This window comes from Aythya marila (assembly GCF_965140915.1).
Source record: "Aythya marila genome assembly, chromosome: 1".
Classification (NCBI taxonomy): Eukaryota; Metazoa; Chordata; class Aves; order Anseriformes; family Anatidae; genus Aythya; species Aythya marila.
Window position 1 is genome coordinate 134464475 of NC_139042.1, and position 26548 is coordinate 134491022.

Sequence of the window (26548 nt, forward strand, 5' to 3'; positions counted from 1 at the left end):
ACAGGCTTCAGAAGTGTCATTGCTGATCTGACAGATCTGCTAGCAGTGTTGTGGTTTCTTCTTTAGAGGATCTTAAGTATGGGCTTCAAATGAATTTCATAGTGAGCTGGAAACTGAACAACATCCTAAGCCAGAAAGTTCATAGGAGATGATGTGAAGTCGCCAGGATCAGTGCTACAAGAAACAGATTGTTGACAAACCTGCTTTCTTCAACAACCAGAAATGTTAGCAAGGTGGATGTGTGTTTAGGGTAAAAGAACAAATCCATTCTCATTGCAAAGCTGTTGGTGAAAGTCAATAATGAAGTGAGAGAGAATTTGACCTTGGGTGTTTATTTCTGCATATGTTACCTACAGTTTTGTGGTGGGGATGGTAAAAGTCCTTTCTCAGCAACAGTTCTGCCAACCTTGTGGTTTAAAATCTAATGGCAATTACAGGAAAAGGTCAGAAGAGGATCTGGGAATGAACTATTTACATGTACATGCTTAGCAGTGTTAGTCAATAATTGGATTTCAGAGCAAAGACTTTTTCATAAACTCAAATGTCATGTTAAACAAAAGCAATTTTATATGTTTGTAGCATAATAATGGCATTTACTTGAGATAGGTTAATTCAATATGTGAATAGGGCTGGAAGAGAGATAACAGTTCAGCTGCCCAAAAGGCACATGGAAATCTCATGTGTGGATTTCACAGTCCAAGAGAAGATGTGTTGGTGTGGACATTGTTTAATCCCTATTTCTGTCTACTGTGGATATCACTTCTATAAGAAACTCAGTGACACTGCAGCAGAAGTCCATGTTTGGAAGCTGAGTCTAGTGGTGTTGACCCTAGATAGACAGTGTTGAACCTGGCATGAACTGTCCCTATTCTGTGCTTGATAGCTTTCTGCAGCTACCTTATGTAATTAAAAGAATAGGTCATACTCTTCAAGACAGGAGCTGTAATGTCAACTGAAGGTCACAGATTGACAAAGGCACATGCTGACATGTACCAGTCTGTCCTGCTAGACTGGATTAAAGAAGCAGAGATGTGGTAACTTGTACAGGGTGCATCTGATATTGCTCATGCATTAGTTTGTTATAGTGTAAAGGCAGAGCTCTGCCAGTCCATCAGGAGAAGACACATTCATCATGGAGGTAAAAGGAAGCTTTTTAAAGAGGAAATGGAAGCTGCAGCAATTCTTGGACTTTACTCATGAGACAGGTGCTGACCCAGCAAAGCACAGTAAGCATGCATTTTACTTGAGCATGGGTTAGCTTCACTGGCTTCAGCATGTGAGCAGTTTCATTGACCTCTGTGTGGCTACTGACCTATTGCAAGTTACACACATTCTTGCTTGCTCAGCTGGCCATGCTCTAGCAAGGAGAATAAATGAGCCCCAGCCAAAGACCTCCTGGGTGAAAGGGCCTGAGCAGAAGTTGGTTCACTTACTTCATTGGTTGTATGATTGTTTTGCATTCTTTACATCAAATCTTTTGTCCTGACATTTACTGGAGGTATGCCTACCTGCTATGCATGCAATATGCTTGTATGTGCTATAGCACCCACACCAGTTCTCTGGCATACAGTGACGTGATGGAGGTTGTACGCTTGGACCAGAACCTCACAATTTGCCCACAGAGAAAGATACCTCTATTTCTTTGTCTTTAAGATATCAAAGATTTTTTTAAAAAGGCAGTAAAATATTATTTCTGTATGTGATCCCTCTTTGAAAAAAAGAACTACCTCCATTTCTGGAATAAAGCTGTTACAACTGTTGTAATAGCAGATCTTATCTGAAGCTTTGTTGTAAGGATTTTGAGGATCAAAAATTAATCCTCAGATTAATTCTTAGACTTGTGATCTCCAGTCCAGTGGAGCCACATCTGCATCTCACCAGTGCTACAGCCTTGTTTAATTACCGGTAAGTAATCTGTTGGGGAAGAAGCCCTGCCCCAAAATAGATGGAAGGAATGAAATTCCAGTGCTGTTGAAGTTGGTGGGAGTTTTTACCACTGCTTGGAAGAAGGGCCTCATACCACTCAAACTTTCTGTTGCCGGCATAGCCTGACCCAGTTACAGAGCACAAACTGAGATGTCAATGCCTTGTGGCCACTTACAGGCAGCTTAAGCTAAAGTGCCTCCAGGATGCTCCTGTTTATCTTGAAGAGCCTTCAAGAGCAGAGTTGTAACTGAGGAAAAGAACTAAAACCTGCTTTTGAGCACAGGGAGATGCACAGAAGTTCACATCAATACAGCATGTTGTCAATCTCACTTTGATGACCTTTCTCTTCAGGTGGAATTAGGAAACTGGAGGAAGAGGCATAAACAGAACCAGACATTAGAAAGGAATTTTCTGCCTTATATTGTGTGAATCAAAGAGAGTAAAACTACCACCAGAGGGTAAACAATCTGCCTTATTTCCCAAAACATGTATTGTCAAAGAAGACCTTTGCCACTGAAACTGGAACATCTTATCTCCAGGTATCTCTCTTGGGGTCTGAGAAAGTTGGAAGAGCAAAATTAGAGTATTTATCTGTATCAGGATGACATCAGGATTATCTGAGTTCGCGGAATGTCTCCAGGTGAGCCAAGGTAGAACGATAAAACGGCAGAAAAGCACAACAAAAAATCTCATGCTGAGAGATATGAGGCCTCACTAAACATAAGCTCTGAACAAAAAAAATAAATAATAAAACCTGTGGTTTCCTTTTTGGCTTTTTTGAGCTTCATTTGACATCCCTTGCCTATTGCATCTTGCAGTAAAGGGAGAAAAAATAGATACCTAAAATTACCCAGTGGGACCTGTTTGTTATCTCTAGAATGTTCCTAAATGTATGTGCAACTCCTCACACTTAAAAGGGGTGGAAAAGCACATTGCAAGAGCTGAAAGTGGGTACAGAGAGTTCTGTTTTTCCACCTCAGCAGCCACACAGCAAACTAAACAGCAGAGTGGTTAAAAACAAAATACCCTTTGCTATCAGAATACTACAGGGGTCTTTCTGTGGAAAAAGAGATTTTCTAGAACACTGCAATGTCTGGCCATAGGATTTTGAATTAGCTGGTTGCTTTTGAGAAGTTGTCTTACTAAGTCTCTTAGACCTGAAGCATAGGTTGAACAAAGTGGTGTGGGCGTGAGGTTTCATCATACTTTTAATTTCTCCCAACTCTACTCTTCTCTCTCCTCTACTTTTTTTTTTTTTTTTTGTAATTCCTGTTTTCTAATACAAAACAAAAAAAAAAAAAAAAAGAAATGTATAAATAAATATATTGCAGACCCTGTGTAAATATAAATCACCATATAGAAAACCTGTACTTCCCCTGGGTAGTGCAAAAATGTGTTTTCCTCCTTCCTGGTGAAAGAATGCCTTGTCTGTGTTGTAATGTCTTGTCTATGTTGTATGCATCAGCCCCATGGGCAAGTAAGGGGCCAAGTAAGAAATCTTACTGCCAGGACAGTGCCTGACACACAGTGAAAATTACTCCTCCGTTTTATGTTGATATAAAGGAAACTATGCATTTGACCCTCAAGTTTTACACTTCAGAGTATTTTGTAGAAGCAATGTTTGCTTCTCAGCAATGTCCTCTGTCTTATTCTGTCATGCTTATTGTCTTTATGTGTAATTGCACTTGCAGTAATTAAACTGACTGGAGTTTGTTATCCTAGAATGAATTTGTATGGCCATGATTTTTAACAAGGCATACCCATTCATTTTTTATATGAAAAAAAAAAATCCTTTTGAAAGGAAATCTTGAAGTTTTCACTAATTAGGTGTACTTTACACATTTAGTATTGCTTTTCTTTTTATGATTTTTTATTATTTTGCTAGTTTGCTGATACTGGGAATCATTTCTGCATGGAAGCAGTGAAAATGCTGGAATTATTTCATCCACATCTTGGGGTATTACATCAAGCAGTTAATGCAGGTTGGGATGTGCTTTGTTACTGATGTAGACAAGAAGCTGGGAATTGATGGAAGAATTCAGAAAAGTGTCAGCAGCAGCAGCCTGAGTGTGACACAGGGGAACCAGGAAGGTCTAATTGCATATTAGAGCTGTGCTGACACTTCTGTTGTCCCAGCTGTGCCAGGCAGGAATGCTAAATAAGCCAAAGTACAGCTTTCGCCTGCTTGCATGTCAGTCTTGAGCGATTCCCCTGCCACAGATGGGGACAGTGGTGTAAGTGGTAAGGATGTGAGTCAGCGACAGTTGCTGGCTGTCCATTTTCCATTTGCAAGCTGTAGGTTTTAAGTTAAGGAGGGAAACCACAACACAACCATTTTTCCCCTGTAATGTTTTTAGTTTGGTTTCCACTTGGCATTTATTTCAAGGCTTGCCACAGTGTTTTCTCTAGGTGCAGAGGCAGAGGGGTGAGTGTGGATGCTATTAAGCACTGTGAGCTTGACTGACAGTGGGCTTTTACAGTAGTAACTGCAACTCAGCTGCTGCTTCCACACAGCAGACTTTGAAAGATGCGTGTTCATGTGGACCCTCTTTATAACATGACCAGCAGAAGTCTGTGGCCATAATGAAAGGAACAGATGGTGTTTTGAACTTGAGTATTTGCTAAAACTAGCTGTCAACATGTTTGACAGTACTGTGTGTTGCCACTTCTCTAACCTTAAGCACTGGAAAAACAGGAGAGCAACATAAAATGTTCTGGTTGTTTCGGTTTTGCTATATGTGAACCTGTCTCATGAATACCATGGCGCATAGTACTGGGATGTGCATCTTGTCCATCCTCTGAATAGAAAATCACTTTATGCTAGTTCAAGGGAGCATGACCACAGCCTTGTCTGTAGCAATTAAACACAATTGTTTTACAAGGTATTTTGCTTTGTGCAAACTCCCTTCACGTGTTGAGAGTACCTCGCTTTCCATGAAATGTCCCTTGGGTAAAGAATACCAGCCAGTTAATGAAAGGCATGGCTTCTGACGGAGCTGGCTGAATGCTGCAGCACCTTTCTGGGCTGCCCTTGGTTAGGCTGTTCCCATCCATCGGGTGCTCTGCCGTAACTGCCCCATGTGCTGTCCCACTCTGTGGTAAGGGAGAAACGCAGACCTGTCTGCCTTTGTGTTGCCTAATGTTTGCCTTCAGGATGTGCATGGAGTTACGGTGTATCTGCTGCATACAGTACCTGAGACTACCGTAGGCCATGATGATTTACTTGTGCAACCTTATCCTAGGAGTGAGTTGTTTCAGCTCAGGACAGTTAGGTATGTGTTTAACCTGAGCTAAACTGAGTAGTCCTTACTAAAATATGTATCTGCCCAGGAGTTTGCCTCCATTAGTGGAGCTGGCCTATTAAAATCGGTGCAGGTTCATTGGTAGGCTAATCCTGATCTAATAAATATAGTTAAATTGGTAAAAATCATTTTTAACTTGAATTAGAACGTCCCTGCAGACTCTATAATTATATTGGGTAGGAGGGAGAAGGTTTTAACTAATTGCATTAGTTCCTACAAATGTCTTTTGTGGACCCATTTTGGCCAGCAGACTAAAACTGGCATAAAAGATAGTATAGACATTTTGACCATTGAAAAACTCTGAGCAGGGACTGTTCCCACGGTACAAGAATCCTTTGAGGCAGGGTGCTTTAATACTGTAATTCACAGCTTGTCTACAGGGGGAACATAAGAAAGTTAATCTGAGCTACCTTTTCAAGAAGATTAATTAAACCTCATTAGAACTCTGTATGGACACACATTCTGAGAATTAAAAATCTAGAAAGAGGGGCAAGTTAAATTAATGACACTTTAATTCTACTTAAGAGGCCTATGCATAACTTACCTAAACTGCTTCCAGTTCTTAATTTAGTGGATATTATTTCATCCTCCTGAGCATCCCCAGGTAGGCAAAACCACCTGGGAATCGCAGCCCCAGCAGCTTGTTGCAGCGTGGCAGGACACACTGCAGGGCCCATTAGGCAGTCACAGCGGATGAGCATCTCTTGGTGATGCCCGGACCACTGGCTCCTCCTGGAGGCTGCAGAGACTGGATAAATCACACGGAGCGAGGCTGCAGCCAGTGGGAATTGCAGGCACTGTGAAGCAAGCAGTCAAATGGTTTGGGGGGGACAGGCAGGAGTGGCCAACGCTGCACTGCTGGGAGCAGTTTGCCCACACTGATGTGATTGGCAGCGTTGTAGAGAAATCCCATATAGTTACAGAGGAGCAAAACAAATTGTTTCCTGCATGAATTGTTTGGAAACAACTCTGACAGCTGTTTGCTTTCCTTCAGGAGTGGTTTCTCCTGGGGTTTTGTTGTTTGTCCATTTTTCAAAGTATGCTATAGAGTTTTATTATTATGGGAAGCTGTGTTTCTATTTAAGCCACCAGGGTGATTAAATAAAATTGCATAGAATTTCCTAGCCTTTGACATCTTCTTAGAAGGTGCATTGGGAAGGCAAAGAGTTGTGAAAGATATGGAAGATATGAAATGTCACCCAAGCTCTGTCCCCAAGCCTTTCCTTGCCCTTTCTGTGGCTGCTAGGGTAGGCAGCCCATGGGGACAGTGTGTAGCAGGCTCGTGGCATGAAGGCTTGTGGAGACTAATTGCTTTGTGGTGCATTTCTTCTAAAATAAAAGGCTGTGCTTGCAATCTGCAGAAAACAGGGGAGTGGTTCAGTGAGATTCTTGGAGTTATCCCTTCTCCTGTGGTGAGCGGAGAGGGTGAAATGTCTTCTCTTGGTAATTTCACAGCCTTACCCTTAGCTCTGTTGTGGCTGTGGAAATAACAGCTGTATGGCACATTGATGTGCATACTGTGAAATTCATTAACTTGCCACTACCCAGTAATTACAGACAATTAAAAGATAAACAGTTAATCGGGTGACTGTGCAGGCTTCAGATTATGTTCTTTGATTAAAATAATTATCTCTTACCAGCCTGCTGTTGTTTCCAGTAAGTTACCAGCTCCTTGCAGCAAACCCTGTGGTGTGAGGAGGCACCCATGGGATTGTCCTGTCCTGCCTGGGAGCAGGCCCCCAGGCATTGCAGAGCATCCCCTGTACCTGACAGCCATGCTATGAGCAAACTGGCTGGCCAGCATGGTGTGGTTTTGCTGAGAACTGACCATTGATCAGAAACAGGATGGGAGTGATGGGGAGGGGATGCTGCCTTGCCTGCCTCTCCTTCCAGCACTGCTGCGTGTGTGCTGCCAGAGCCCAAGGTGCCTGGATCTGGTGCTCTTAAAAATGCATCATCTGTTTTGAAGTTATTAAGCAAAGGTTTGCTCTTTAGTGCTCTTTAGTCCAAACGCAGTTTTGGAAAAAGCAAGTATACTGCAATTACACAGACGCTGGCAAGAGGAGAGCCGTAGCTTACCATGGGTAAGATCTGTCAGAAAGGTATTTTGCAAAATACAGCTGTTGCACTCGGAGTGGCTCTCACATAAAGCAACTATCATTTCTATTTGAGCAGCTCAGAGTTGTCAGCTGCTTCTGCTACTGGCCTCTGTGTATCTCCAAGCCTCCCTTCTTGCCAGCACAGATAGATAAGAGCCTTCTTGTGCTGGGCACTGTGTAAACACAATCAAAATGTGGTCTCTGCTATGGCAGATTGTGCAGCCTGATAAGAGACAGTAAATATAAATGGATGGGCAAATGGGCAACACAAGGAAACAAGAAAATAAACATACTAGAACTAATTTTATGACAAATAATAGAAAGATAATAAAAAAAAATAAATCCCTCATTCCTCCTGTATCACTCATGAGCCTTTCTTGTGGTTTCATTGTTTAGCTGAAGAGTACAAAACCTTTGAAGAGGCAGTGGGGTATTTCCACTGTTTCTCAAAAAGTCTGAATCATCTGAAGACAGGTGTTTACGCAGTGTGATGCTAGTGCAGCTCCGCTAAAACCCCTGTGTATCAGGGGAGGGACTGGGCAGTAGTTTGGTCTGAAAAGTTACAGAATAAGGTTATGTATTTTGCAGTGTTTTTAACATTTAAAAGCAAAGCAAATAGAATTTTTCCTTCGGGAGGTAGCTGTGTGCCATTAAGCAAATTAACAGAAAGCATCAGTGAGCTTTGAAAACAAGTAACTTTCATTTCAGTAGTAGGGTCGTATCTTCAAGTTGTACATCAGAGCATCTGTTGATTTCAGCCGTGCGGTTTTGTACTCCACACTGATCTACCACAGCTCTTGCAAGAGCTGCTGCGTGGCTGGCTCTTGCTGCGGCGTGGAGTTGTCATTGTGACAGGTGACCAAGGTGAAGAAGGGATGGCTATCCTTTTAGAACCACTTCTGGTGGTGACATCCTTAACCCTTGTACTGTTTGTGTTCAAGGAGTACGCAGCTCAGTGCTCTGGCTCTAAATTCGGGTGTTGTGTGCTTGTGTTTCTGTGTTTCCTTTTTAGCCTCCACATGCTGTATTGCTGAGAGAGGGTGCATGCCCTAGATCCAGGCAGTGACTTTCCAGGTATTTTGCACTGGCAGAAAACTTCTTCAGCCAGGACTGGTAGGTGATCTGGAAGATGCTTCTTCGCGGCTCACATGGATGAGTTGTTGGGGATGGAAATTGTGTCAGTGAAATTGTTAAAAATAAAAAATAAAAAATCCAGAACACATAGCTGTGTCTGCTCAGTCTATTCAAGTGTTTCAGAAAAGAAGAAAAAAGTCGAAGCAACAAGGAGGATGCGAATGTTCACTAATGATTTAAAAGGGGTGTGTGGCCATGAAAGGCAATATCGGAAACCCTCACAAGTAGCTAACAGCAGTCAAGTTAATGTTTGCAGATCTTCAAAGCATTTCTTGGAATGTCTCTTCAAAAAAGCCTAGATGCACTGAGGGAGGGCTCTGCCATCCTTTTTTCTGTTTCGAGTCCTCACCTGAAAATAAATGTGCATTTTTTTTTTTTAAATAAATGTTCAATGAGAAAAAACTCAGAGCCAAGACTACAGAAAAGACTTAAATGCTCAGAGTTAAAAGTCATAATTTCCCAAGCAAGGTTAGATAAGCTTAATGTGTACACATCAGCCAGAATTTCAGAAGGGAGCCCGAAAGAAATGAGAGGCTTTATGTCCTTAGACATTAAACATCACATCTAAATATTCCATGACTGACAGGGTAATCTCTGCAAGGGGTTGCACTCGCTTTTCTGTGCACACGTGTTTGCCTGTGAGTGTAATGTGGCAGCACCACAGCATCTGGAAATGCAGACAAACTCCAGCTCAAGTTTATTCCTTAAACAGCTATTCAGAGCACTCAGCTATGCATAGATTTGTTTGGTGGGTTTTTCAAAGTCACATTAGCTTATTTGACTGGAGTGATTGCAGTTCTCATCTGTGCCCAGGGGAGTCTCTTAGCTGCGAATCAGACAACCTCTGGCGCTAAAACTGTGAAAGTAAAAATACGTACCATTATTGGCAGTGGGTCTTTGTTAGCAAACTGGCTGCTCAGCTAGTGCAAGATCCTAACTACTGTATTTAAAGTCTCAAAGTAACCTCCTTACTTCTAGTCATTTTGTATCATTTACTTATCTTCAGTCTTCATCTTCTGCTTTGCCTTTTGCAACCTCATATAAAGTGTTTAATAGCAGTTTCAGGAAAAATAATACATTGGACTTCTGTGGATCAGAGGAAGTGTAACTTCTTCTTCGTGCTTGATCCTTTCTGGTAAGAAGAATCCTGTTGCTATCTGTGCGGCCGAGTCATTTCAAAAACTCACCAGCCTAACACAAACCAGCCTAACACAAACCATGTCGGGCTGTTTTGTCTACCTTATCTTTTGACTGTGTCTCGGTGCCACCAAAGAAAGAAAGAGAGAGACAGCACTGCTTCTCACACTGACATTGACAGAACTTGGCACTTGCTGGAGATTCAAGTGAATATGACAAGGTTTTTATTTCTGAGGCAGTCACAGGGATCTGAAGTGCTGACTTCTGTCAATACTGCATTGGCAAACTTCTCTGCCTCTCCCTCCCATGAGCACTGTTGCTATGAGAAAAGCTAGAGGGAGAAATGAGACTAGACATGGTTTAACCCTTCAAATATTTAAGACTTTACCAGTGTGCCAGTGGTATTGGGTAAAACAAAATGAAGAGAAAATGATGTGAGGCAATGCTGCTAGGGGCTCATAACAAAACAACCTTGACTTGTGTGGCTGCATCTCTCCAACATGTGAAATTTTGCTACTGGTTTCTAGAATTGGACTAGTAATGCATAGGGCATGACCTTTAGTGTTTATAAAACAGTATTAAATCATTAACATAATTGAGGTTATTCTGATTTACAGAAACTGAGTATTTGATGCCTAAGTCCTGCTTTTCATGTTTCCACCAGTAAATATACCTAGTTGCGAACACATGCTAGCATAGTTTTAGGGTTTCACTGAAAGTGGGCCCATCGTGAACTATTGGCCCCCTCACAAGGGCTGAGGGCTTTCTCAGAGAGGGGAAGCAGTTTTCTTTCAGCTTGTCCTGGTCTGCAAAGGTGGGCCCTCCACTTTCCTCAGCCTAGGTGTGTTTTCTCACTCTGTCTTTTGGCTGCTACAGAGAAACCCCCATGGGTAAAGGGCATAGTTCAAGTGGATCAGGTTCAGATTCATCAAAACAGACTTGCGCAAATCAAAACGTAGTCCATGCTTGAAGCAATTTTCATTCTGTTTTGAGTCTGCTTCCTAAGGGCTTAAATGTCTGAGTTGGCTGACTGGGATGAAAGCAGCATGAATCATTGGGGAAAACCAGGAGGAAATAACTGAAATTTTCTGTTCAGGCTGGCAGCACGGATGAGTGGGCTGCAAGTAGGACCCAGCAGTTTAAACTCCCAGTCCTCAACCAGGGTGTTTCTTTTTACTCGGATGTCTTTTCAAAAGACAGCTATTGATCACATAGTCTCTAAGTGAACTTCAGAGTTGAACTCAATGTCTGTATGGGACTTGAAGCTCTCAAATGGGAAGTCTTCCAGAAATGCTGAACCTCATTTAAGCTGGTGGAAGAACATCAGGATTTCATCAACATAAATGGAAAAAGTTACCACTCTTTCCACTTCATACTCTCACCCTTGTTCAGAGGATTCATTAGATTAGCTAGTTCTTTATTTCTGGAAACTAGTAATACTATCAGTTATTCGCCATCTTCATCTCAGTGGTTAAATATTTTCTAGCACAGATTCTTTACACTTAAGGGCTACTGCAAATTGCCGTGTGGTAGGTTTTTATGTCACCACTTGCCAGAAATGCCAACGTTTTCTATGAGAAAGCCCATATTGTGCATACCCTATATCCTTTTTTATTCTTCCACACACTTTGCCTGCTCTCACTGTTAGCAACAAAATGTTGAATTTAGTGATCTTTTGGTCTAATGCTGAGTGGCTGATTCAATGCACTGTGTTGCCCTTGGTGTCAAGATTGGGAGGGTCACGATGTATCCACATGCGGGGCATCGTGGTGTATCCACATGCTTAGGGCATCCTCATTCTGATTGTGGAGCCCAGACAGTTGCTGCAGGGGATATGAGAACAAGATCTGTGACTTTTTCAGCAGAGTGTTGTGCAAGTCAGCTGAAGATGGAGAAGATGTGGGGAGGAGAGTCAAACACGGTGGTGCTGAGTAGTGCAGTAAGAACAGCAGTTCTTGCAGACTGTGCACAGGAGGACAGCCTTTGCTCTTTGGACAACAGTCAGTGCTCCTGAAGCCACTGTGGTATCCTCCAAAGCATGAGACTGGGTGGGCTTGGTCAATGAAAATCCTACAGTGTTTTATAGACAACAAGAAGTGTACAGACAGGGACCACTCCTGAAGCCTGTTTTTAAACAAGTAAACCTTAGCGTAACTTCACTGCCAATGGTTAGACTGTGATCGCTGCAAGATCAGTAAAAATTAGATGATGCTGTAAAACATCTGAGGTAAAAAAGGAACAGTTTTAATTACGTGTGTGTGTCTATCCAAAGGAGGATGGAAGGATGCAGACCTCAAACCTAGAGTGTGACCCATAATGTAACTAGGAGCACAGAGCTACACTGCTGGTGGTGCACGTGGCCAGGACTGGTGGCCCACCAGTCACCATGTCCTCCTGCAGTGATTTCATGCCTGCCCTCAGCTGAGGTTGCTGCTACATTGCTCAAATTTGAAAAGGCTAGATATGAAGCCATGAAGAGCATTACACACCCCAAAGTGGGTTAAGAGGCAGTCATGGCTTGTGAGGGCAGTGTTCCTCACCTCTTGCAAGCAAGGCTGCTGCTATCTCTCTGACTAATATAACAAGCAGATCTTGCTGCCCTGGTCACCAGGGTGTGTGCTGCAGTCTGTACACCTTTATCAGTTCTCCACCAGCAGGGCTGGCTGAGTAATGTGTATTTTTGCTATAAATACTGTTCTGTCTGCCTTGTGGTATGTCTTGTGACTTTTAATTTCATTTTTCTCTGTGTGTAGTTAGGCAACTATTATTACCCAGTATTTGTCAGATTATTGCCACTGCATGTGTGTCAGTCATACTGATTTAGTCCATTGCCAATTAAAGAGAAAAATGCATTTCTCAATGTATTTTTCTTTCTTCCAAGGAATCTGCTGCTTTTAGGCAGAGAATAGCTACATTTCTTAGCTGTTTTCCTGTGTGATTAAGCCAGGGCAGTTTTTGAGGCCAGGACCTCATTTTGTATTTGGACTTGACCCTGTGAACGCTTCCTGCAGCATGTTTCCTTTCACATAGCACTAGATCAGGACTGCTTTTTGTTGGTAGGCCAGGGCAGAGGCCAATGGTTAAGGGTGCCCCAGCAGGTCCAGGCTGAGGATGCCTCAGCAGCCTAACACCCAGGGCATGCTTCTGGCCTTGAGCTGAGCTATGTACAGCTGCATCCTGCATGGGCAGATAACTTCATTCTTCTGGGCCATCAAATCACCAAGAGTACTGATTGCCATGCCTTAACCCAGAAGTCTGGCTTCTATTCCTTTCTTTTCAGAGTCAAGAAGCTGGTAAATCAGGATCTGGCTGTTGGCCATTCCTGCTTGGCATCCCCTGTGGTAGAACTGCACCCACATCAACCATGGACACTGTTGTGCCACCCTCATGTGCTGTGTCACTGCTGTCCCAGCAGGGCACCTGGCTGGGCTTCAGGAGGCCTCCTTGCTTTGCTCTGCCTGATCTGACGCAGGGGAAGACAGATGCATATATATATATATATATTTTAATTTAAAGGCTGCCCAGCAGTTTGTCACAGCTGAAGCAGGTTGTAGCCTTGTATACCAGTACTTACTCATGTAAACATGATGATCAGTTGAAACATTAAAGCTGAAGCTGAGTGCTGCAGTCATTTAATCAATGACTAGCATATACTTGAGCATGTCTGCACTCGCAGGCTGGGCTGTAGTAATCAGCCCATTATGTCACCATTATGCCTGGTTGTTGGGGTGCACTTAATGCTGGAAATATCTTTTCACATGTGATTTATTAGGTAAATGGTCCTATAATACTCTGTTGCTAAAGAGGGAAATGAAAAGCAACTGACTGAGACTAGCATTTCTGGCTGTTACTAGTGGGGGAAGCTATTAGAACTGGAAACTGAAGGACCTTTCGTAAATATTGAGCAAAACTCTGTTACTGTTGGCCACGTAGAAGCAGTTAGGCATTTAATAGTTGTTTATGATTATTTTCACGCACAGAGGAGTGAGGAGCACATGGGGCAAGTTGCAGTTGACCAGAACTGAGAAGCATGCAGGGGGCTTAGTGCAGGAGCCCAGCAGATGATAGGGAGCTTGTGCAGAGCTAAGGATGGATGTGGGGTATTAGGACAGAGCAAGTGGCAAGGGGATGAAGTGAAGGGTTGAAACCAGAGGAGTCAGGTACGAGAAAGTGCTGGCCATGTGGACATCCAGCTAAGACACTGTGCTTATGTGCTCAGTGTCATCAAGAGGGTGAGGCACTACAGGATTTTTAGGGTAAGCCATTTTTCAGCCAGTGTAACCCAGCAATCCCCAAGATTTCAAGAAAGTTGGATGATGTGATGAAAAAAACATTTTTTTGCTTGTGGTTGCTCTGCCCACCAGAAGTACTTGAGAGGAAGATTTTTGTCTTTGTTCCACTTAGTGCTGTGCTAACAAGCGTGTGTGAGCAGGCTGCAATTCATGCATCAACAGTGGAGAAACTCATGCTGCCTGCTCCATGGCCCAAGAGTAGTCTCTGCACATAGAGCTGTTTTTTTTAGTCTTCCTAGGCAGGTTATCAACAGTAAGTATTTGCTACCATTTTCTGCCACCAAACAGTAACGTTTTGCTACCTCTTTGCCCATAAATGCAGGTGGAAAGGAGTTGCGTAGCTTTGCATCCAGTTTTTGGGCTGAGAAATGAGAGGTATAAGCAGCAGGCAATACACAAAACCAACTCCCTTTTGGATGCACATGAGGGTTTCACAAACCAAGTTTTCTCCACAGGATGTTCTGCATCTGCTTACAGGAGTATGGGAAGCCTAAAACTCTGTCCAAGTTTATCCAGGCTGCCCAAAAAGATGTACCAGACTATCAGCAGCCTGCAGTTTCTCATGGCTGCGACTCTTGGCAGATTGTTTCACATCTGGGTTCTTTAGAAAAGCCTGAGGAAGCCCAGTAGCCAACACAAGGTGAGAAGTGATTAATTTCTGGGATCCTTTGTGACTCACAGTGTGAGTGCCTCCCCAAATGGTCGAGCATGGTGTAACAGGGCACGTGGTTGTTGGACTAATAACATGGTTTGAATCACTGTGTCACCTCCCTACATGTTTCTTCAAAGAAATTTGGAAGTGCTGGTGCTATCAGGTTATATTTTAAGTGTCCTTGTTACTGAAACTAAAAGAATTTCAGTTATTGTGATGAACGAAAAGACAGAGATGGAGTCTGAGGGAGTATGCGGCAATGACTGCCTCAGTGCACAGGGGCAGAGGCTGCAGGCACACTTGCATCTTACTCGTGGTGACTTAGGTGGAGGGCTGATCTACCAGCCTTTGTGCCAGTGTCAATCTTGGCTGCCTATGAAGAAAAGAGCAAGACATTAAAAATATGTATCATAGGATACAGAAATAATGAATTCTGTTCTAATTGTGATTATGGTTGTTTCATTGCCACGGTAAAAAAAGTGAAGACATTTGATACTTTTTTTTTCTTTTTTTTTTTGTGAGAAAAGTAGTGGCAAATGTTACTGAAACAGATATTATATTTCTGGCAGGTTTTCAAGTTGTATAGTCTACACTTAGATAAAATGTTTGTAATGGCTTAATAATAGGCTTAATGATATTGTTGTTAATACATGTGCAAAAGGTTAAATCAATAAATTTTAACCTCAGGCAGGTTTTAAGGTTGCATTTGAGGAGGATTCTCAAGTTCTTAAATGCCTGTCTGGACTGAAGTCCACTTCAGCTTGACCTTGAGGCTTAGAGAAGCCCTGTGCATTTAAAAAGAAGGTTGTGGCTTTATGTGGGCTTATTAAAGCCCCCACTATTCTTCTGACTGTATCTATTTATTAGCCATACCAAAAGATGAATTAATCACCTACTCTTTCCCCTGTGCTATCAAATGAAGCCCGTGTGTCCCTTAAAAAGTCCATAGGAGTTTGTGGCTAGCTTACTGCATTAAGAGGGATGGAAACCTGAGTAGTTCAGTGCCTCCATCCTTGCTGGAATTACTGTTTTTGACTCGTGGAGTTTATTCCCAAACACAAGGGATGACTGGTCTGGCAGACAGGGGACAAGTTCCAGATGAGAGGGCAGAAAATTCGTAAAAGAGCTGCATTTAATAACCGGTCGTCTTCCATGTATATGACCCTTCTGGGAGAGCTTACAGATCTATGTATCAAAAACAGTAGTGCATAGGGTCCCTTTAATGCTTTCAAACTTCAATATACCATTCTCTGTTACCAAGTGATTTAATTACAAGTTAATGAAGTCAGGGATTTGGATACTGTGTTACATGCAGAAATTCATGTCTATTGTCTTGATGCTGAGTACAAACCTTTTCCGTTTGCAATGATATTCACATATTCAGGACTCAAATTCCCATTATCCATGCCTTTAGAGTAGGGCAGACTCTTGTCATAACAGTGCACTATAATCCTTCCAAAGATAATGAGATGTCTCTTGCATTTCAAAACAGTGTAACCAAGATCAGGCTGTGATCCAGCAGCTACACTCTTCCACAAGTACTAGGGTATCTGCAGCTGTTTGATATTGAGCTATTTTGGCCCTTTTTTTATTTTTCAGTTGAGAAATAAATAGGTCAGGCAAGGCCTTGAAACAAGTTTAATAGATACATCTAACATTTTTAGAGAAGTATGAAACTCTCCTGCTAAAATGAAATCGGGCTCACGAAAGGGCAGACTTATCTTCTAAAATAAGTTTTGCACAGAATCACAGAATTTCTAGGTTGGAAGAGACCTCAAGATCATCGAGTCCAACCTCTGACGTAACACTAACAGTCTGCACTAAACCATATCCCTAAGCTCTACATCTAAACGTCTTTTAAAGACTTCCAGGGATGGTGACTCCACCACTTCCCTGGGCAGCCTGTTCCAATGTCTAACAACCCTTTCGGTAAAGAAGTTTTGCATGTCAGCAGAGTGAATATTGTATTAAAGATAAGGGTAGAACCTCTGTTCTACTGATAATGTTCTATTTTTTTTTCCTTCCAAATTACAATATAGTTACCTACAAGCTAAGCAGCCAGCCTGCTAGATCTGACTTTTGCTTTATTGCTACTTAGTGACATACCATACAGTAAGTATAAGAATCATGAGATGCCAAAATAACGGGAAAACACTTTTTTTTTTTTTTAATTGGTGACTTGTAAGCCATGACATCCATTTCTCAGAAACTATAGTGATTTGGGTAACAATGCCAAGTTGGCTTTAATTTAAAGCTAATTTTACCTATATAAGCCCAATCACATACATATTTGGTAAAAGGCCTATAAAAGAATTCACAAATCTTCTTGTATATATAGATATCTATGTAGAAATATGTAGAGGTATTTATAGTATAGGTATCTATACATCTATATGTACTCATCTATACCTGTATAGGTATATTGACATATATTTATATGAAGCAATTGTAGTTGTACTTTGCTCCATGCTAAAACTTCCACCAAAAGTTCCTTTCACTGAATGAGAAGGTGTGACGCAAATGAGTGATTTCACATGTGGCACAGTGGATGCTGAAGATAAGAGTTTGAATGAATTCTTGGGTTCATTCTCTCACTCTGGTGGGGAGAAGAATTTAAATGAACTCTTGGGGCTGGCAGCTAAAGCAAAACAGAAGCTTCCTCTGATGTACTAAAACAGATCTGCATGAGGAGGTGTCCACCCCTTCCCTGAGAAGCTCCTCATCCATGGTACAGCAGGGACCAACTGGCTGAAGGGCAGGCTGGTGACCAACCAAGTCACCATTTGCCACCCTGTCCCTGAGCAGAGGCTGTGGACAGGTGGAGGTGACTCCAGCTTGCTCTGAGCCTACAGGTGCTCCTCTGGGCCACTCTTGTAAATAAGTGATGCTGTCATTCGGGTCATGTGGAAAGGTTGGGTTTGAAAGTCCTTGCTGAATCAATATGCATTTGTACTTGTATTTGGTTAAACAGAGGCTGGCAGAATAAGTTTGTCATTGAATAACACGGCAGAAAGAAATGGAGGAGAAATGCCGTTTTTACACGATCAGTATGTGGTGTGCAGCCTGTTACTCTCCTGCTCTAAAGAGGGGCTGCAACCACAGTACTGCATCTAAACCATTAGAAAAAATGGATTAAGGGAACTGCCCTGTCTAGTGCCTTCAGGAAGGCCAGTAACAATAGCTGACACAGGAAGGATGTTACAAGTGGATATAGCATGGTTGTGCCAAGTTGCAGAGCTGAAGGGAAGTCATTGCAGCTCCAGTGGACACCAGATGTTTTATGACTTATCAGTATGCCTTAGAAAGCATCCTGTGGATGATGGCAGAATGGAGGAATAAGACTAATGCCTGGCTGTGTTGATAGTGGGTGATTTTATATTGTAAAAGTGATATTTTGTGGCCTCTTTACTCGGCAGGTGGTAACTAAAAGATGAAGTGAAAAAGGGGCTGGAGACATGCACTGCTCATAAAGATATGGAGTGGAGTTGAGTGCAGGACTGAAGAAGCTGCTGCGAGTGGTTAGGGAGGTGGGATTTTAAGAGAAGGGGGCATTTCCTGTGCCAGGGAGCAAGGAGGGGAGGAAACAACTACAAAAAAAAAAAAAAACCTTCTCAGGCAATGTGAGATAGATAGGAAATCAGACTGTTAAGGTGCCACTGAGCAAGGACATTTTTATCACTTGTATCACAGTTCTTCAAGCGGTCAGGGTTATTTCATGGGCAGCGTGGTGAGAGGACTACTGGGTTTCATTCTCCACAGTTGGTGTTTACTCTTTCACAAGTACCGAAACTACTTAAGTGGCAGAAAAGTAAAGAAAGCCTTACCACAAAATCAGGGTATGAGCAATGCTAAACATCACTTGTCTTTGCCACCAGTATTATATTTCACATTTGAGAAACTGGCTCCTGTGGTAATTGGAGTGGCCATTTGGAGTGGGTGGCCTCATGTCCTAATCTTTGTCAGTGGGTTATGAACTTGATGGGGTGATGAATATGCAGTAGGGCAGTAGGGATGTTGGTCTTCTAAGGTCTGGAAGGATCTTGGCTAAATACCAGCAAGATGGGTGGAGGAATCCTGGAGCAAATCTCAGTACAAGAAAAGTAGCCTTCCTCCTGTTTTTTGAAACCCTTTCTCTTCTGGAGGTCTCAGTAACTTTGAAATAATATGTGCACCTTCACAAAGCCTTTTTAATTACTCCTGTGTTATTTTTATCTGGTTTTAATTGTCGGGATAGTTGTTGGTTCATTCTGCTGATATTTCGGTGTTTGCAAGCTTTCAGATTCACTGCATTTGCCCTTGTATTCATATTTGTATTTGTGAATCTCTGAAAGTCTTACAGGACATAGCATATCTCCAAAAATTGTTACTCATTATTTAAAGCCTGCTGAATCAGAATTTAGATTCTATATGTTTTCTGTTGGATTTATTTTCTATTCATAAACTTCTGTTAGGGAATGCCAGCTGGGATTCAGGCAGCACAGCAGCCAAGGGGTGAAGCAAGCCTTTCACAAGCACACTGCAGGCCGATTCAGCTGTTTGGTGAATCACACTGAGCAGCAAATGCATCCAGAATATCAGGATCTTTTCATTTACTGAAGGAAGTGTTGCAATTTTACTCATTTGATCTTTGTGTTGCTCTCTAGAGGCTTTCATCCCAAAATGTTTTTTCTTGGTGTTTTTATGGTAGTTCAGGGCTATATTACAAAACCTGGAATTCAACTAAATTCAAGCAAAATTCCCACTGAGTATGACATTTAGGATTTTAATTTTGCAACAAGGTATGCCAAACCTACATCATATGTGAATACACTTCAGGTAGCAAAAGGTTATGAGTATATAGGGCTCTGCTCAGACAGCACAGGAGCATATATGCTGCAGTTGTAAGTGGAAAGGAGCCTACAGCTCTGCAAGGTTTGTCTGTCACCTCCACAGCCGTACAAGTCCATTTGTGGGTGGAAGTGCAGAGTTAAGAGCTAAGGGCAAAAGGTTTTTACCTTTGGGTAAATCTTACCATTCTTAGTTTTAATGTGACTTTTGCCTGGATTTTTTGATTTTTACCTCCCTTGCGCTGGGGCAAGGAGAGAGATGAAAACCTCTTCGCTCTAAATTTTTTTTGTTTAAAATATCCTGGAAGAAATAATTCTGAGTCAGTTTCACCTTTTACTTAATCTTGTTTTATAGCTTAGATGGCAGTGACACCGTGTGGTACCAGCCACTGGTGCAGTACTTGGCGGAAGCTGCTCATCTTCTGTTCAGGAAGCCAGTGCAGAATTGCAAATAACAACAAGTCTAGGGATGGTTTTAATTGATCTTTGCAAACCTCATCCTTTGTTCTCCTCGAGTGCCTTTGCACTAAGCAGGTTATACCAGGAAGGAACAGCCTGGAGATGAGACAGGGAGATGTCAGGCTGAGTGTTAGGAAAGGGTTCTGCACCCAGAACATGGTTGGGCAGTGGAATAGGCTCTCCAGAGCAGTGGTCACAGCACTGAACCTGACAGTTCAAGAAACATTTGGATAATGCTCTCAGACATAGGGTCTGGGTTTTGTGTGGTCCTGTGTGGAGCCAGGCGTTGGACTCCATGATCCTTGTGGGTCCCTTCCAGCTCAGGATATTCTATGATTCTATACCTTTCTGAAAGCCTGGATTTTAAACTCCTGGAAATAGATACTGGTTCCTTCTGTGCATCTGTGTAGTGCTGTGTGGTGAGTCTCTGGTTCTACTCATATCTCTTGGCTTTACAGTAAGACAAATCAGGTGTAGAAACAAACCAGTATCACATCTCAGTGTACCTTGGCTATGTATGGCTTGCTGCCTGCCTGCTTCCTCTTGTGAGCAAGGAAAGCTTGTAGTTGGAGGAGACAGCACTGATCTTGTGTTTTGTTTTGTTTTGTTTTTCTATTTCAGGGTGTTCATGAGTCAAAAGGTGTGACTGAAGATTATTTGAAACTGGAATCTCTGATCCAGAAAGTGGTTTCACCTTACTTAGGCACATATGGCCTGTATTCCAGCGATGGACCCTTCACACACTCTTCCTGTATTTTGGGTAAGAATAACAGTGGCTTGATTTGACATAGCACAGAGGGCATCACTAAAACCTTGGTCCACACTGGGCCAGGGCCCACACGAGAGGAGACTGTCGGTACTAGCGCAGTGTGGCTGTGCTCTTTTCCTAAGGTCATGCAATTTACAAAGTCACAGTGACTTGCCAGTGGCAGAAGTTGAAAGCAGATCATCATAACAGCACTTAATTGCTTTAAATCTATGAATTTGGAGTGGGTTTAGCTTTTCCATTCTATTTTTTAAGGAGGAAGTTTTAACACAGGATGCTTTATGGACAGTGAGAGGAGGGAGGAAGAAGCCATTTTAAGAGTGCTGAATAGTGTCTGTTAATTAGTGCTAAAAGATCACTAGCTTGTTTAAAGCAGGAAAGAGTAGGAATTTGTCTTAGAAAAGACTAAACTAAATGATAAGACATTGAATATGTAATATGTCTCTGCAAAATGGAAGGTAATAAGCTGTTCTCCGTTCCACTGGAGATAAGAAGAGTGGAGTACACATAGCAAGGGAAATCTAGATTACCTGGAAGGGAAAATCTCTAATGTTGCATTGATTAGGTGCTGGAATAAACATCTATGGAGACTGTTGATTCTTCACTATGGTAGGTGCTATTTACATGCCACATACACGGCATCCATAAGGACCAAGGTGGCTAGACATGGTGCTACCTGATGGCAGAGGTTGATTGGATGACTTTCTCAAGTCCCTTCCAGATTATTGTCTAGGATTCCTTGTGTTCAGAAGCATTTGGTGACTTCTGTGAAGGTAAGATTAGGCCAAGATGAAAGTATTTTAAAAATTCCCCTGAATAATTAAATCTGTTGAAAATGCAAGGGGGATGCTACTGTAAGTCAACAAGCAAATATGGTAGTACCCATATATTTTAATGTAAATACTGTGATGGTCTTCTTGAATAGAGAAAACAGAGGAGAAAATAAGTTTGTGTGTTTTCTATGCAGCCAATTTCATCTATTTGTTTGTCAGAAATGGTCAATAAGGAAGCTAATTTTCCCCTGAAGCTGAATAGAAAAATGGTTATATTGCAATAGGTGTTTAAGAAACAAATCAGTTTTATGTGAATTAATAGAGGCCGGTTATTTATGGAAAATGGATTAGGATAACTACTTTGTATTCTGTGCTTGCCATTAAAAGCCACAAGCATTTAAGAGGAACTCCAAATTGTTCTCTGAATAAAAGCTTGTATGTCAGGTTGGAAAAAAATGCACTCAGGGAGAATAAAACTTCATTGAAATGGATTATCAGAAAATAAATGTTATGAGTGCAGAAAATAGGAAGGTTTAGTTGGACTGGGCACTTTGCCTTGCTGTGGTGTAGATCTGTAGGAATACCCCTGAATAGTTCTTACTCTAGTCAGTGAACCTGGATCCAAGGGAGCTGAGAGAAGAGGTCTCTCTGCTGCTTTTGAACTAATGTGTCTAATCCTGTCCAGCTATTTTGACAGTATGATTTAAAGTTCTGATATATTTTCTGTGGGACTGATGAGGCCCTTGATCCCTTTTCTTGCCCATCTGGCCTGCACAGCCTTCCCCTTCAGCCAAACCTTGGTGTGACCAAAAAGCCAGAGTTCCTGTAGCAGGGCTGCCCCTTATCTATTTGCCAGGTCCAATTCCTAATAGAAAAAGTCCTGAAGTGATCTTGGTTCAGTTGATTTTATTGCTGAGGCAAAAACATCTGCAAAGTGCAATCTTAAGTACAGAAACTTTTTTTATTAGTAGCAGTAATAGTACAGCATGTGATTAGAATATATGTCCAGATAAGCAACTAAGAATAATTTGAGAAGAGAAAGGCATCTGTAAAAGGGAATCAAATGGTTTATAGGGAAACGTGGGCTTTCATCCTAACTGAGAGTTGTGGTTTTTTTTATTTGCAGTGGCTATGGTTGACTGCCAGGTTATAATTCAGTTCCTTTTCTTGGCCCTGTCCCTTCCATGGGGATGGGAAAGTGAGAGTGGAAGGGAGAGAGTTTCAGAAATGAGATACAGTAGTCACACCACTGATATTTTTAGCATAAGTGAGGCAGAGTAACGAAATCAGCAAAGTATTTGCATGATGATCATTTTGATCTAGCTGCGGGAGAGCACTCCAGACCTAAACCACTGGTGCAGGTTCTCCGTGCTGATTTGCTGCCACCTACTGCTCATTCTTCGGAAAGAACCCACTTGGTTAACAACTGCATTAATAAAATTGCTGCTGGACTGAGTGCGGGTTTGTTTGCCAGCAAGGTTGCTCTGGGCACTGCCCTCCAGTTACCCTTTCCAAATTTTCTTGGTGCTCTCTCCTTGCGTGGTCTCCGAACAATGCTTTGAATCAAAGTGTTTCTGTAATGATTTAGTACAGCTGTATGTTGTAATACGTGCACCCCAAATTTGGATACCTGATTTTCCCAGGGTAGGTGGCAGGTTCTCTGCTTTCTTAGGCAGATTGGTGGCACTGTCTCTGCAATGCACTTTTGGTTTCATGTGAAAAAATTAGGTTTTGAAAGCACAAGTGGAAGTAAAGTTAAATAAAAATCAGTGCCACCAATCCTAAGGCCAAAGTCAGATTTCTACTAGAAATTAGTTATGACCTTTATAGACAGAACAAAATTTGACTTTCTGTAATTGCTTTAAGAAAGCATTTGTAAATGTACATCAAGTCTTGTACGATATTTACTGTTTTTACTCCAGCAGTTGAAATTGTATGAATTTTCCAGGGAAGTTGTCGAGTCTCCTTCTCTGGAGATATTCAAGACCTGTCTGGATGTCCACCTGGGCAACCTACTCTGGGGAACCTGCTTTGGCAGGGGATTCTGTGAATAAAAGGGAATTTTCTGCTCTTTTTTTTTTTTTTAATAGCTTTGGGGTATTCAATATGATAAGGAAGTCTAGGAAATCTGAAACATATGGATCTATAAAACCATCAAAATGTATTCTTTCAAAAATGTCCTTTCATAGAATAAAAGTTTATGAATATTTGGGCCTTGACTTTTCTTTTGAACACTTGTAATTATACATAGGAGGCTTTATTGATATTACTCTGTATCTTTCTCTGTTTACAGAGAAGCGGTTCTTCAGGCGCTCCAAGTCGGGTGACATCCTTGCCAAGAACCCCGTGGTGCGGTCAAAAAGTTACAATAATCCACTGTTGACACCAGTAGCTGAGTATGAAACTGAGGGCATGGCTGCCAATGGAACAGGCATCCGAAGGCACTCTGTTTCAGAAATGACCTCCTGCCTGGAGCTCCAGGGGTACTCCAACCTCACCACCATAATGGACAATGGTTCCAAGAACTCCATGACAGCCACAAAAAACTCGCTGTCAGGAGATCAGGAAAGGTCAAGTGCTGGGTCAGTGGAATGCTCTGGCAAGCTTGGCACAGCTGAGCAACAGAAAGGACTCTTCCACTCAATGGATGACCCACACAGGTCTTTTGAGTTGGACAGGGACCCATCCTTGATTCCAGTTCCTTCTTCTAGCCCTGAGAACATAGTGGATCAAATTTTAGAGTCAATTGACTCTGATTCTGAAGGCATTTTTATTGATTTTGGCCGAGGCTGTTCCAGTTCATCAGCATACAATGTGGACGTGAACAGACAGAGCATCATGTGAAGGACATCGGGATACAGACCTTGGGTTTTAATATTATATATGAAAACTACTAACACATTGAGGCTGACTGTGGACAAACTATATATGTCTAGGGCAGAACCTATGTTGTAGGTTATCACAGCTGTATTGAAGTATATAAACACAACAGTTTACAATAAGCGGGAATCTGTTGCAGGGGAGAAGAAACCACAACCACTTCTCCATGTCCCCACTACTGCAGTCTGATTTCTTACTGTCTTTCTAAATTTAGGGATTCACAAACTGACAAGTGTCTGCTAAAATGCTGTTAGTGCAACTGGCAGTGTTTTTTCAGTAATACAGCCTAGTAAATTACTGTGTTCACTATTAATTTTCTCAAGAGATTCCTGTAGAAGGGCAAGTTGTACTCTGAACTGTAAGACATCAGCCAGAGCACAAAACCATATCCTTTTAAAAAGAAAAAAAAAGTCTGTGGCCCTTCATGCCACAGAATATGGTGATAAAGAAGTCTCTTTTAACCTTTTCTTGTACATCTTGTGTGCACTCCTTTGCCCAACAGTGAGTTAGAGTTCTCAAAGAAAGGCAAATAAACAGAAATGCGCTACCTGATGTCATGCAATGCCTGATGCTGTTTCACAGCCAATGCCTTGTGTCTGTAAGAGAGTTGTCATGAAACTGGTTTTTAAGACCAAGTTAATTTGCTCTGAATATGGCACTTTCAAGAAATCTGCATACTACTGACTCATGGAGCATCCATTGTATGGAGCGGTTCCAGCAGAATTCAACGTAATTGTTTCCTAAATAAATAAAAATATGGCCTCTCAGTGGAAATCCTCATTATATATTTATATTCTTAAAGGAACACCATAATGTCTATACTGTAAATTATGTATTGATACTCAGGGATTGTGAGCGTTGCAGCTCTGCTAATCCTGAGCACTCTCCACTGTTTGTCACTAGCAGTAATAGGGTATGAGAGATGTGTCAGTGGTTTTACAGCAGATTGGTACATATGATACCAATGTTAACCAGAAATCCTGATGCCTGACAGATTTTGACCAGATGGCTTTGCAGTCTATGCAGTGTTGCTTGAGGTCTCTCTGTTCCAGGCATCTCTTCTGGTGCAGAGAGGCAGTAGACCCCTACAGAGCTGCTCAGCAAAGATGGACATCCATTTGGTGTGGCAGGGCCTGGTTCTTAGCTCAGACATTCAAGGACTCTCCAGCTTTGCTCTGCATTTGTGCTGCTGACCCCAAAATTCACCAAACCTGTCCCCAGATTTTGATTACTAGGCCTCTAGTGGGGCCTAGGCTCGAGGCCCTACTTCTCATACTTAATTTCCTTTGGCTTTGCTACTCAATCTTTCTGAAAACAGCTCAATCTCTTGCTACCTTCCTGCTTCTGTGCTGGAGTTTTCAGCCTCCAGAGGGATATCCAGGCTCCCCATAACACAGGGATTTGAGAACCTCAGAAGCCAGCTGAGGAAGGAACCCCAGAAGTACGGTAGGGGGTTCAGTGTCTAATTTGTGTTTGGCGTGTTCAGCTGTGCAGCTTCCCCTGCTTTAGGCACTTACATCAGACTTCTTTTCTTTTACACAGAGATAAACAATTTCTTTCATGTCCCAGTAGTCCCAAATCTAACAACCAAGGAACACATCCTCGTGGGGAATGTGAGCATTCAGACCCAAGCAGGTTGCAAGAGCAACTCCAGTGACTGAAGGAAACTTTGATGCTCAGTGAACAGAATAGTTTAGGAGTCAGGCCCTCTAGCCCTCTGGATGTACAACTTAAAACCACAGATGATTAGACCACCCATTTGGCTGCTTTCTGACTGTGGTGAAGCCTCTCATCCCACAGTTCTGCCCCGTGGCATGCCCAAGAGCACTTCAGTCTTGGTGGGGCTGAGCAACCTGGCAGCAACCTCACAGCTGAGGCTTCCCAGAATCATACCAACTGGAGTTGGTGCTGCCAATAGGAGTTTGCCCACACTCTCTTCAGATAGGGAGCAGAGGGGGCCTGCAGTCTCAAGGCATGTTTGAGGCCACAGTTGGCCTTGTATAAACAACAGGAGAGAGAGAGGAGGTTGAGCTGTACTTGGATCCAATATATAAAGGATCAGTGACTCCCAAAAATGGAGAGCTCCCATTCTGTTCTCTCTCTCTCTTTTTTATTTTTTTTTTTTCCCTCTTGATTAGTTACTGTCCTCAGCCCATGCCCTCATTCCTTCAGGCACGGTTTCCTGAATTACTGTGTAGGTTCGAGAAAGAGAATAACCACTGCTTTGTTCTAAGGACACAGTGCAGGGGAGGACAAAACAGATTCAAGTCCATACAAGAAAAGTTATAAAGCAGCATATCAA

General features: G+C 42.2%; 1 protein-coding gene across 4 annotated transcripts in view; it reads left to right on the forward strand.

Annotated features, from left to right (window-relative positions):
* PRR5 (proline rich 5) overlaps positions 1-26208 on the forward strand; it is an 87402-nt gene extending 61194 nt beyond the window's left edge. For all 4 annotated transcript variants that reach the window (XM_082763983.1, XM_082763985.1, XM_082763984.1 and 1 more), the window contains 2 exons: positions 20449-20587; positions 23660-26208. In XM_082763983.1, coding sequence (XP_082620109.1) covers positions 20449-20587; positions 23660-24210 — 690 coding nt within the window. In that variant the 3' untranslated portion in view covers positions 24211-26208. The remainder of the gene's footprint in view (positions 1-20448; positions 20588-23659) is intronic.
* The last annotated feature ends 340 nt before the right edge of the window (positions 26209-26548 follow it).